Raw genomic sequence first — 14,159 nt, forward strand, 5'->3', positions numbered from 1 at the left:
AAATACATAAGTTTTTAGGATATTTATAAAATACAGAAATTACAAATTATTTAACAAAAAACAATTTGTGTTTATCTTTTAAAACAAAGAAGTTATGGCTTTCTTTCGAAAGAGAAAATACGGCCACAAATCTGAATTTTGAGCTAATATACAAAATTTCGACATCATTTAACTCAAAAAGTAGCACATGAAGGTATATTTTTTTTACATATTTGATTTAATCAGGCAAAAAATATCCTATATGGAATTTTTTTATCAAACTGTTAATACGGGATCAAAACTGTATCGTATGCCCTTAAGGTGAACAACAGTTGTGGGCTTTGTATAGAATATTACCATTAAAGTTGCATGTGAGTTGCCTGAACATATAAGATGTCTGTATGTGGATTTATAATTACACAATGATGTTCTTGTACTAATGATAAAATCATAGTAAATGGCAAGTTTCTGATATCAAAATAGTGTAATAATTTGACAAAATCTAGCTTATTATAACAGCATACTTCTGCTGCTTTTATTAAGATGTTATTCATCTAAAAATACTCATGCCATCTTTGTATCTGCTTTTGTTTCTTTAATTTTGAATACCTGTCAACCTGTCTGTCTATATCAACCATCTTTGATAGAAATAAGAAATGCATGAAACAGAATATAACAATTTATTTTTTTGTCTTCAAAACAACAAAGTTAACATAATCAATATGTTTGGAATGTCATCAATATAATCTTTACAATATATTGTAAATTGCACTATCCCCCACATATATACAAATATTGTACGAAAATAAAAAAAATCCCCCATAAAATTTCATTTAACAAAAAGACATTAATTGTAGTTTAATAAATGATAACAAATAAAAGGATTTCTCTTAAACAAAAAAGAAAGTGAACTGCACTTAGACAACTTTAATTTCGATCCATTTCTGTCAAAAACTCTGGTTTTAGTGAGCGTCATTTCTGCGTTTAGGGGCATCATCACTTCCATTTCAATGTTGAGCGAGTGGTTGGAAAATTATAATGTTAAATTGCACAAATCATTCTGCAAATTAAATTCTCATAATTGAATATCAGTACTTACAAAACAAATATTATTTTTGGTTTATCCTGCACAATGACAATCACTAAGATGCTTGATGAACGTTGATAGTGCAGGGATACAGGCGACCCCCTCTATCTGGTAAATGACGTCATAAAGGAGCACATAATTGAAGAGTTTTTTCTGGTGACAGATGAATTCGAAAGTGGTCTATTGTAATAATAGTTTGTACCATAATTAATAGAAGTACTGGGAACTTATGTTCGATAGTGATACCTCTGCCAATTAGAATACAGGAAGCTGTTGATAAAGTCAACACTTATTTGAAGTTCTGAGAAAAATGGAATTAACATCATGGGAATCAGAAACAGACAGAATTAAAGCTATATACCCCCTTCCCTCCCCTTTGAGAATGAATCATAATAAAATATCATCATAAAAACTGAAAAAGTATAGTGGCATTTCCCAACATTTTGGTAATCTCATTGCATACACACATTTTTTTTAAAACCCAATGATTAGATTTTGTGGATAAAAATATTTCATTCTAGTTGTTTTCTTATCACAAATACTTTTTATTAGAGAATTGGACACTAAATTCTGAACATGATTTTGGGTTAAACCACTTTGCACATGATCTTTTAACTTTTATCAACATTTTATACTTATCTTTCACATTACATGTTTAATGTTTATCTACCTTTAGTAAGATTCAATTTTAAAGATTTCTATAAACAATGAAAAATTAGCACTTTTCTTTAATATATGACTTTTGAATAAAATGCTAACTGGCAAATTTTCCTTGTCATTTGGCAACAAGATCAGTTGTTTTGTTAGTTTTTTAGCCTGTAAATTACATTTTTATCTTGAAAATTTATAGTCTACAAGCTTAGATAAGCTTGCTACTACAAAGCTAGCATCAATCTTAGTTTTACTTCTTGCTTTAATCTACCACAACTCTCTGTTCCCTTTAGACAGATTTGTAGACATTGAGATCATTTCCCCTCTGGTTCATAAACTCATTTGTTTATTTTTTGCCTGTTAACCTATTTGCTTCCCCTCTCGTTTCCATATTATCACCATGCCTTGTTCATCACATGATGCTAGTAAGCTTTCATCACAGTTAAAACACACATCAAGGACGGGAGCAGAGTGTCCTAATAGTTTGTTAACACATGGTTTACTTTCCTTACACACATCAAAGAAATACACACACATGTCTTCACTTCCAGATACTGAAAAAAATAACATCAAATGTTCATTTTCTATTTTATATATGTAGTAATGTATTGATTCATTGCATTTGAAGAAACTCATAAATATTCATACATTTATTTTCAAATAAAATAAACATATTAAACAAAACATGGTTTAAATTACATTCAGATAATTTCTTTAAAATTATGTCAAATGTTCATGTGTTTTTTAAGTATGGTTTTCATTGCAATAAACAGATCTCTTTAAATAGGCATTGCTACACACTAGACGTTTAAATGACATTTTTTCAAATATGCTTCTTCCTCATTTATGTTTCTAGCATTAGTAATCAGCATAAAGTATAAAGCAATCAGAAAATATAAACAAATTTAACATTGAACGAGTTACCAAGGCAACAAACCATGATAAAATTTACTTATATATGGAATAATGAGGATGATAATGATATGGTGTTAAACATCCAGAGACAAACTCTTAATAGCAAATACCAATTTTAAAGGTGTTGTTTGACAGATCGAAATACTGAACCTCCTGTACTTTTAAAATCTAAAACAACCAATGCTGATATTTCTCATTGATTTATTTTAATGTCATATTTTGTGTATGATTTAGGTTTTGTGTTGTCCCAGAAGTTTCAATTGATGGATCATTTAAGACGGTCATATTTGATAAAATTTTGGCAATAAAACCTAAGTTTTACAATTTCCTATGGAAAGACCTGTATAAGGTCTGGGGAGTGGTATCTAGTTTATGAATGATATAGTAATTTACTGACACATGCTTCTTATAAGGGAGATACCTTTAATTACTGACCTGTGTAATGTACATGTATCTAAATGAGTGTTACTTACTAACACAGGCCCCTTGTCTGAATGACATTAAGGGACAAAATGTGCTCCTTATAGAAGATCTTTTCTGTTTAACTGGAAATCTTTTCTTTAATTGCAAAGCTCCATCTTCACTTATTATTCTGTATTAAAATAAAAGAAAAGTTTCAGAACTTTCAACAATGGCAGGACTCTGGAAAATGTTTATTACTTAAAACAAAAGTGAACACACCTGTGTGATTTTATTTATAGCATCTCATTCGATTGTACTTATATTCTTCATCATGATACCAGCTCAAAGCAATTAAAGCATCTTTTCATTTCTACAGGTTAGTTCAATCATTCAGTGTAAAAAGAAATCAATCACAATATAAATATACCAGACAGTAACTAAGTGAAACGTTATTTTTCAACACTAGTAAATATTTGTTGCTATGGGTTGATTCATTTTCATGGGTGCCAATTTTCATGGCTTGAGGAAAAACAGTATTTCATGGATACTTGCTTTTATTGTTTGCTAAGGTTACCTTACAAGCCTATAAAGAAGCATATCATTATTTTATTAAAAATGTATTTACCTTTTTCCATGAAATCCCTAATATTCATTAATCTACAACTATTTAATTCTAATAGGCCAGTCAAACTAAGATTCAACCTCAAACTAATTGCAACAGAAAATGATTTAGTTCTAATCTATAGCATTATGCCCTTTATATACACAGAAAAAAGTATCATAAAATCTAACTTGAGGAAAACTCAAAGTCAGCATTTTAAATTTCCTATGGAAATTAACATTGGAAGGGGAGATAAGTCTTGCAAATATGAGTCATTTTTGGTAATTTTTTGGTTGTTTTCCTTGAAATTTATGTAAAGTATGATACTTTGATGGGGTTATAATATTGTATTTGACTAAATTATATAATCTTCTGCTCATGAAATGTACAAACCCAAAGTGTTTTGGGTAGTTTTCATGCATTTTTCATTAAAGAAATTGCAAATTTGAAGCTTTGTTACCATTTTGAAAAAATAATTTAGTATAGTTTATATCCGGTCCAACGATTTACAGAAAAGAGCGACGATTTACAGAAAAGAACCGAAAAGGACCAAAAAGAACCGAAAGGACCGAAAAGAACCGAAAAGAGCATACAAATAATGTTGAAAAAATGTATATATAAATATATATATAACTCGTCTAAATAGCTATCAAAAGTACCAGGATTATAATTTTATACGCCAGACACGCGTTTCGTCTACATAAGACTCATCAGTGACGCTCAGATCAAAATAGTTAAAAAGCCAAACAAATACAAATTTGAAGAGCATTGAGGACCAAAAATTCCAAAAAGTTGTGCCAAATACGGCTAAGGTAATCTACTCCTGGGGTAAGAAAATCCTTAGTTTTTCGAATAATTCAAAGTTTTGTAAACAGAAAATTTATAAAAATGACCATATACAATGTAATTGATATTCATGTCAACACCGAGGTGCTGACTACTGGGCTGGTGATACCCTCGGGGACGAAACGTCCACCAGCAGTGGAATGTGGAAAGGTAACACATGGCCAGCAAAAACTCTTTTTTTGAGAGCCCATGTGGTCGTGTGGTCTAGCGGGACGGCTGCAGTACAGGCGATTTGGTGTCACGATATCACAGTAGCGTGGGTTCGAATCCCGGCGAGGGAAGAACCAAAAATTTGCGAAAGCAAATTTACAGATCTAACATTGTTGGGTTGATGTTTAGACGAGTTGTATATACATTATGTACACAGCCATGTATCACCATCATTGATGGCGATCCGATGGATACATCTGTTGTAGGGTTGTCACTGACTCAGACGTACTTATAAATATATATATATATATAGTTTAAAAGTAAAAACACCAATGTAAACCCCCTCGTAATAAAGGAATGTATAATTCAAATTTAGAGTGTACATTGATATGGATATGTAGACTTACAAAAAAGTTAGATTTCCCTGTATCAGATTGAGGTATTTAAAATTTTGAAAAAAAATAATCAAAGTGTCATTTCCGTTGTTTTCGAAAATAGAATTGTAAAAAACATTTGAAGAAAATTTCATTTCTTGTTACATGTAAACCTTGGCAAACTTTATAGTTTTATAGTTCGTTCTTATGTTGTCCTGTTATAACGTACACTATCCCAGGTTAGGGGAGGGTTGGGATCCTGCTTACATGTTTAACCCCGCCACATTACTTACGTATGTGCCTGTCCCAAGTCAGGAGCTTGTAATTCCGTGGTTGTCGTTTGTTTATAATGTGTTACATATTTGTTTTTCGTTCATTTTTTTTTTACATAAATAAGGCCGTTAATTTTCTCGTTTGAATTGTTTTATATTGTCTTATCGGGGCCTTTTATAGCTGACTATACGGTATGGTCTTTGCTCATTGTTGAAGGCCGTACGGTGACCTATAGTTGTTAATGTTTGTGTCATTTTGGTCTGTTGTTGATAGTTGTCTCATTGGCAATCATACCACATCTTTTTTTTTATATATTTACGATGTTCTTGGTTCGTTCTGGGAACAGTTTATGTTCCTGATTCGTTAAAATTTCTTAATTCAATTTACGGTATAAAACGATTGGCTACATGGGAATAAAAGGATATTAATCAATAAAAAATACATCATTATCTATATATTATAAATTTTGTGCAAAACACAGTGATTTTCTTTCATCTTTTAAGGAATATAAATAAATGAAAAGCGCACCCGCTTTCGCCCGGTATAATTGATAATTGTTTACTCTTTATATAGCCGCCATATAATAGCGTATAGATTAAAGGGTGTGAAAAAGTTAATGGCATGTTTATTTCTATTAATTTTATCCAATAAACCACTTAAAACAGATATGTACATGTAGATCAGTGAAATGATGTCAGATGGTGATAAATGTTGGCCTGTGGTGCTTCATGTATCCTGGATGTATCTACAGAGAAACTTGTGCATGAAGATAACGGGACTTTTCCTTGACAAATTCAAATCCTTGACATGTTTAACGCGTCAAAGTAACAATTAATGTGTTTTCATTGAATATGTAATACACATACACATAAACACAAAAAAGAACGAAATATTCTTATTAATATATGTATTGTAATGTTGAAAATGAATTAGCGACCAAGATTGAACAAAATAATGACACTCAGCTTATAAATATAATTCACTTAGAACGATTGTTTGACAGTAATGAATTGATATCTTTTATTTTCTTGTCTGTTCTATGTTTTCTATTCCATAAGATAGGCATCGGACCCTACATATATAATTTTTCACATGTACAGTTAGTTAAAATATGTAGTCCTGTCGCAGTATAAGGTTTCCTAATAATAAACTTTTGTGAAGAATATCTTTTTATTTAGAATAGACTTTATATAATTTTGCAATTTGCTAATTTTCTTCGATTACAAAACTTTTCGATCTCCTTTTCGGTTCTTTTCGGTCCTTTTCGGTTCTTTTGGTTCTTTTCGGTCCTTTTCGGTTCTTTTCTGTAAATCGTCGCTCTTTTCTGTAAGTCGTCGAACCCTTTATATCTGTATATTATATTTTTTCAGCAACTAACTCATCTAAAGAAGGCTGTACAGTGACCTATAATTGTTAATGTTTGTGTCATTTTGGTCTTTTGTGGTTAGTTGTCTCATTGGCAATCATACCACATCTTCTTTTTTATATTTAAACCACAAAAAGAAGAATACATGCTTAATTGTTTTTATTGAATTTGAGATTCTTTACCTTGACATGTTGAAAAATTTAATAAATGGTCAACTAATGAATTACGAAATCTAGATTATAGCTTGATAAAATATATGAAAATACCTTTAGAGTTGTTTGTTATACTCTAAACACCGCTTAAAAAAAAATCAAGAATCAATACATTCTGATGAATAGAAGTGGTAAAGTTATAAGTTTGTATCAAATTCTATTGATATTTCTGCCTTTTTCGCAAGAGTTATCTCCCTTTCCAATGCAAATCTCCATAGGAATCTTAATATTATGATTTTTAGTCTTCCTCAAGTTAGATTTTATGGGACTTTTTTCTGTGTATATTTGGGGTATAATGCTAAAGATTAAAACTTAAAATTCTTCTGTTGCAATTACTTTTGGGTAAGGGTCAAACTTATGCTAGATTGACTGGACTATAAATATTTATCAACTTAAATACTTACTTGAACAAACAGAGTGCATTAACACAGCAGTTAACCAGTAAAGAAGGATCTCTAGCTTCACGACTGATCCATGACCTAGCAGATATACATGTGACTGGCAATCCTTCACAAACAGTTATTCTGTAAACACAAATAAAGAACTGAAGCAACTTAAAGTGAAGTTAGAACTATTATTAACATTGAGATATATCTCACTAGTTTGGCAGAAAGTGAGTAAATGTGATGGTTTTGTTTACCAATTATACATACATGTATGTAACTGCAATGGGCTGCTAAAAAGAGCATTTGAAATATCAATAGTCTATCTAAAGTAGTTCCCAATAAAAGTACCATGATCATATTACTTTTTATTTTTAAGAGCATAGGATTGAAACTGTGTAGTATCATACCTCATTTCATAATTTTCACTAAAAAAGGAAGCAGATTTTCATGAAATCAACACGAGTCATAGTTCTACATAATTCAAAATACCAAAAATTATTGTACAAACCTTCTTGCTTTTATTAGTTTACCACTGTTTACATCAATAGTAAAGGAATGAATAGAGCCCTTGTCATCTCCTGTCCATAATATATGCCCTGTACTGTCAAAAGCTAGAGCTAGAACTTTACCAGTCACTTTACTTGAACCTCCCTGTAAAATATAATATATGTCCTGTACTGTCAAAGGCTAGAGCAAAAACTTTACCAGTCACTTTACTGGAACCTCCCTGTAAAATATAATATATGTCCTGTACTGTCAAAGACTAGAGCTAAAACTTTACCGGTCACTTTACTGGAACCTCCCTGTAAAATATAATATATGTCCTGTACTGTCAAAGGCTAGAGCTAGAACTTTACCAGTCACTTTACTGGAACCTCCCTGTAAAATATAATATATGTCCTGTACTGTCAAAGGCTAGAGCTAGAACTTTACTGGTCACCTTACTGGAACCTCCCTGTAAAATATAATATATGTCCTGTACTGTCAAAGGCTAGAGCTAGAACTTTACCAGTCACTTTACTGGAACCTCCCTGTAAAATATAATATATGTCCTGTACTGTCAAAGGCTAGAGCTAGAACTTTACCAGTCACTTTACTGGAACCTCCCTGTAAAATATAATATATGTCCTGTACTGTCAAAGGCTAGAGCTAGAACTTTACTGGTCACCTTACTGGAACCTCCCTGTAAAATATAATATATGTCCTGTACTGTCAAAGGCTAGAGCTAGAACTTTACCAGTCACTTTACTGGAACCTCCCTGTAAAATATAATATATGTCCTGTACTGTCAAAGGCTAGAGCTAGAACTTTACCAGTCACTTTACTGGAACCTCCCTGTAAAAAATAATATATGTCCTGTACTGTCAAAGGCTAGAGCTAAAACTTTACCGGTCACTTTACTGGAACCTCCCTGTAAAATATAATATATGTCCTGTACTGTCAAAGGCTAGAGCTAGAACTTTACCAGTCACTTTACTAGAACCTCCCTGTAAAATATAATATATGTCCTGTACTGTCAAAGACTAGAGCTAGAACTTTACCAGTTACTTTACTGGAACCTCCCTGTAAAATATAATATATGTCCTGTACTGTCAAAGGCTAGAGCTAGAACTTTACCAGTCACTTTACTGGAACCTCCCTGTAAAATATAATATATGTCCTGTACTGTCAAAGACTAGAGCTAGAACTTTACCAGTCACTTTACTGGAACCTCCCTGTAAAATATAATATATGTCCTGTACTGTTAAAGGCTAGAGCTAGAACTTTACCAGTCACTTTACTGGAACCTCCCTATAAAATATCATATATGTCCTATACTGTCGAAGGCTAGAGCTAGAACTTTACCAGTCACTTTACTGGAACCTCCCTGTAAAATATAATATATGTCCTGTACTGTCAAAGGCTAGAGCTAGAACTTTACCAGTCACTTTACTAGAACCTCCCTGTAAAATATGATATGTGTAATGTCACAACAAAAGCTGGTTCTAAAATTTTGAGCATGTATTTTGCTGGAACATTTTTTAATTTTTAATTTTTAAATGCTCTAGCTATTAAAGACTTCTACATTAGGAAAATCATCAGTCTGATACTTCACCATCATTTCTCTATAGAATAAACGTCATTCTTTAATATAGACTATAGCAAGAATATATACTTTCATCCAAACATATGTAATTTAATATTAAGTCTTGAAGGGAAATAAGATCATGAAGCATGGACTTTTCATGTTACTACTTTCCAAATACATGTATAAAGTGTTAAAAGATCTGTGCTGTATTAGATGAAAGATAAAATTGAGAATGGAAATGGGGAATGTGTCAAAGAGACAACAACCCGACCAAATAAAAAAACAACAGCAGAAGGTCACCAACAGGTCTTCAATGTAGCGAGAAATTCCAGCACCCGGAGGCGTCCTTCAGCTGGCCCCTAAACAAATATATACTAGTTCAGTGATAATGAACGCCATACTAATTTCCAAATTGTACACAAGAAACTAAAATTAAAATAATATAAGACTAACAAAGGCCAGAGGCTCCTGACTTGGGACAGGCGCAAAAATGCGGCGGGGTTAAACATGTTTGTGAGATCTCAGCCCTCCCCCTTCACCTCTAACCAATGTAGAAAAGTAAACGCATAACAATACACACATTAAAATTCAGTTCAAGAGAATTCCGAGTCAGAAGATGTAACCAAAGAAAATAAACAAAATAACAATAATACATAAATAACAACAGACTACTAGCAGTTAACTGACATGCCAGCTCCAGACTTCAATTAAACTGACTGAAAGATTATGATTTCATCATATGAACATCAGGCACAATCCTTCCCGTTAGGGGTTTAGTATCATACCATCATAACATATATGAGAAGAACATAACCCGTGTCATGCCAAAAACTGTTTTTAGAATAAATGTGTTTAGTTCCGACGCAAAGACCTTATCAGTGACTCAATATTAACGCCAAAATATGCAATCTTTAATGACTTGACAACAGTATCGTAATTATATCCCTTCCTAATAAGTCTATTGAAAGGTTTTGTAAGTTTCTGAGGTGAATACTGTTACGGTTTAGGGTATAAGCTGTAGGTTTGTACATACGACTGTTTCAGGCTACTCAGTAAACACTCTATTCTATTTTCGCGTTCGTCGTTTACTGTTAGCAACGCGTATACAAAGACATTTGATGAACATTGTGTGTACTTATATATTGTTATTGTATGTAAATATTGTTAGTAAGGTCTCTGGGATTAATAAAATAGAGTTCGTCTTCACCGTTTGACCATGGGGGGTCCCTTGACTGAACGACGGTTCCCACCTTCTGTTTATCCTTATTTCACATGTTCCCGCTTTATTACCTTGTTATTTTATTAGCGTAAGGCACGAATATTGTAACCGGGGACCATACATGCTATGAGTAAGCTTAAATAAGTCCCATTTGTCCATTTCCGTCCTCGACAGAATGTCAACATTCCGATCGCCGCCATTTGCATCACTATTTTTATTGACGTCAGTGACCTAATGACCTGAGATCAGCATCCAATCAGCATAACGTAATTTGCCCACCATCTCCATAGGGGCACGAGATGTTGGTGGGACAGAGATATAAAAGCAAGTGCACAACAGTCTTCAGATAGACTGCGGCCCGCTACCAGGGCAGTCACTCCTAATACCAAGGAACTTACCAAGGCAAACCAAAAGTGCTGCAGTCAATGCAATGCATGTACCTTGCTATTGTATGCATCCCCGTTGAATAAATGGACCAAACCATAATTGACCTAGATGTTTTACTACGTTTACTACGATGTTGACAAACTATTAACGTACCAAAAAGGGGGGTCTCGGTATATTTTATTAAGTGTTCTGTTGGGTTTTCATGTGATTTATACTTGTAATAGTATTGATTGTTTGTATATAATAAATTGTGAAGCTTAATTAATCTTGTTGTCTGTTGTACATGTAATTAGTAAGTCAATGTTAACAAGTTTCTGTGCTACCATATTTAGATCAGTGCCTTAACCGTTTTGCCTGCTACGCTACCATAATATTGACTATTTTGCCAGCTACGCTACCAGTATAAATTAGTTTGTAACTCTGCACCAGAGTTGACAGCTCTATATTAGAATTTACCAAGAATATAGTAATCAGTGTTAACCTTATATAAATAACTTTTACTTAAGGGACACCCCCGTCCCGTAACAATACTGACACCTTTGTGCTTTATAAAGAATATTTCCATAAAAATTGGATGTGAAATACCTGAACGTATAAGAAGTCTGCATGTTGAGCTATATTTACGAATGATGTCTTTATACTGACGATAAAATTTAGTAAATGTTTTGACTAGTTTGTGATATCGAAAACCCTGGTGTAATAATTTTTCAGTAATACATAAATTTCTCTCGTTAAAATCTAAAACATTGTTACATACACGAGCGAATCGTACAAGTTGAGATATATAAACACCGTAAGATGGTGACAAGGGAACGTCACCATCTAAAAACGGATAATTAACGATAGGAAATGAAAAATCATCCCTTTTATCATAAATTTTAGTATTCAGCTTTCCGTTAGTGATATAGATATCAAGATCGAGGAAAGGGCAGTGGTCATTGTTGGTATTAGCTTTATTTAAAGTAAGTTCAGCAGGATAAATTTCATTAACATACATACTGAAGTCGTCATTATTGAGAGCCAAGATATCATCCAAATATCTAAAAGTATTATTAAATTTGTTTATCAGATGTTGTTTTGATAGGTCTTTGCTTATTTTTGTCATAAATTGCAACTCATAACAATACAAAAAGAGGTCCACAATAAGTGGTGCACATGCAGTTAGTCCCCATTGGAATTCCAATAATCTGACGATATACGAAATCCCCAAAGCGAACAAAAATGTTATCTAGTAATAATTCAAGTGCATATATAGTATCAAAGCATGTCCAAGTAACATAGTTTTTTTTTTTATTGCTACTAAAAAATAGATGTATAGGTTTGTCAGATAACTGCTGTACAAAAACTATTCATAATATATTGTACAAGTGTTATGCATAACCACACCAATTGAAGAAGAGATCTAAAAAGAATCTTCCTTTAAGTTTTACTGCAGCAAAAGTGGAAATAACTTTTAAAAAAAACATATGATCAAGAAATAAAAACTCCCTAAAAAAACAAGACTGAATGAAATTGTTTACAAAAAAATGTACCTTACCTTATATCCTTTGCCTGTTGATATGTTCAAAACTTGAACAAAACATTTACTATTCCCTGTCTGGTTACAGTTAAGGTTATAACATACAAATTGATTCTTGAATATAAATAATGTAGCAGTTTTCATGATGAACTGAAAAATCTACAGCTCAATTTTTGAAAAATTTCAGTTAGATTTTGTTGGCCTGCAGATATGATTTTTACAGGCCTGTAAGCAATTCTACAAGCCTGCGCAGCCTGGGCTGCCACTCAACCTGAAGACTGATGTAGTGATCATCATTCAACTGAAAAAAAATAGTGGTCAATAGGCTATTTGCCAATTCTTGTAATTGACCCTATAATTAGGGATCCCTTCTTTTAGTTGTCTCCCTTATGAGGGACATACATTTCTATTTACAATGGAGAGCTAGCAGAAAGAGCAAATTTACCTTTGTCTAATGTGAAGAATCTTTTTAAAGGTTTTCAAATCTTTTAATTACATTAATTTGTTGTTCAGCTAAATACCTTTTTACATTAGAAATTATTTTTCGTGAAAATTTAGTTAAACCCTTTCAATTCATCAGGTTTTGCATTGGCAAAAGCCGTTTTTGTCCAGTATGGAACCAGTCTACGATTGACAAAGGAAAGTTATTTGTTTAAAAGTGTGAAATAACAGATTCAAATTGGTAATAGGAAAAAGGACTATTCATAGATAACACTTTATGATCAACAGATTCCAAAAGGATACAACAAACATATTATTATTTAACGGATGGAAGACACATGACAAGAGTTCTGCTGCCATACTGTCCTCTATCACCCTCATACACTTCCCTGCGGCTATATCCCATACTCTGGCTGTAGCATCTAACGATACTGAGAGAATTACATCATTGGACAGGGAAAATACAAAATCTGAAATTGATAGATGAATTTCATGAACATTAGCTGTCAGATGATACAGAAATAATAACAATATTTGATAGCAAAAAATAATAGTTTAAAAAAAACGAAAGTTTAAAAAAGATTTTTTTCTTTTTTTTTCTTAGGGCGTCAAATGCACTTTTTCTGCATTAAACCTTCATGGTGAAAGCTCAAGTTTATATGCTTGACAGCAACAGATTTAAACTTAGAAATAAATGTGTTGCACAGGAAACAAAACCTTTCATGAGAATCATTTGATGTTGGTCAGGGCATTCTTAGATGGTGAACTGTCTCTTCCAATAATCACAATAGCTTTAGCATGTTTAGCTCTCTGTGGAGTTCTTTCAATGGAACTTTTCATTTATCCTTGAAAAAAAACCAATTAATTACAAGACAAAAATTTTGAATAGAAACTCACAGATGATATTTTAAAGAATGAACTTTCAGAAAACCTAATAATCAGTTAATATATGTTTGCAAAGCTTTCCTTAGTGGGGCTTTCATTGGAATAGTTAAATGATTTTGTATATGTACCTGTGACCCCTGCAGAGTGACCCCTCAGCATACAGATAACAGTGGCAGGATCTGGTATAACCTGACATATGGACAATGTACCATCCAATGAAGCACAGGCCAATCTGGTTTTATCATCATGTCCAAATTTTACATTTGTAACTACAAAAGAAGAGAGTAAGAAATACAACGATTAAAATATATCGGGATTCAGAAATAAAACAACAAGAATTTTTAGGGCTTTTCTTAAATATAAATTCCTGAAAGGGTAGCAACTCTTTTGCTGGGGAA

The 14,159-nt window shown here is 32.5% G+C and overlaps 1 protein-coding gene across 1 annotated transcript in view; it reads right to left on the bottom strand.

Annotated features, from left to right (window-relative positions):
• Nucleotides 1-645: 645 nt before the first annotated feature.
• The window catches only part of LOC134724818 (WD repeat-containing protein 13-like), a 31,627-nt gene continuing 18,113 nt past the window's right edge, over nucleotides 646-14,159 (bottom strand). The window contains exons 7-13 of the mRNA XM_063588100.1: nucleotides 13,890-14,030; nucleotides 13,180-13,346; nucleotides 12,454-12,513; nucleotides 7,751-7,893; nucleotides 7,261-7,380; nucleotides 3,106-3,224; nucleotides 646-2,271 (exon numbers count right to left, since the gene is read on the bottom strand). Coding sequence (XP_063444170.1) covers nucleotides 2,078-2,271; nucleotides 3,106-3,224; nucleotides 7,261-7,380; nucleotides 7,751-7,893; nucleotides 12,454-12,513; nucleotides 13,180-13,346; nucleotides 13,890-14,030 — 944 coding nt within the window. The 3' untranslated portion in view covers nucleotides 646-2,077. The remainder of the gene's footprint in view (nucleotides 2,272-3,105; nucleotides 3,225-7,260; nucleotides 7,381-7,750; nucleotides 7,894-12,453; nucleotides 12,514-13,179; nucleotides 13,347-13,889; nucleotides 14,031-14,159) is intronic.

Source organism: Mytilus trossulus, chromosome 7, assembly GCF_036588685.1.
Source record: "Mytilus trossulus isolate FHL-02 chromosome 7, PNRI_Mtr1.1.1.hap1, whole genome shotgun sequence".
NCBI lineage: Eukaryota > Metazoa > Mollusca > Bivalvia > Mytilida > Mytilidae > Mytilus > Mytilus trossulus.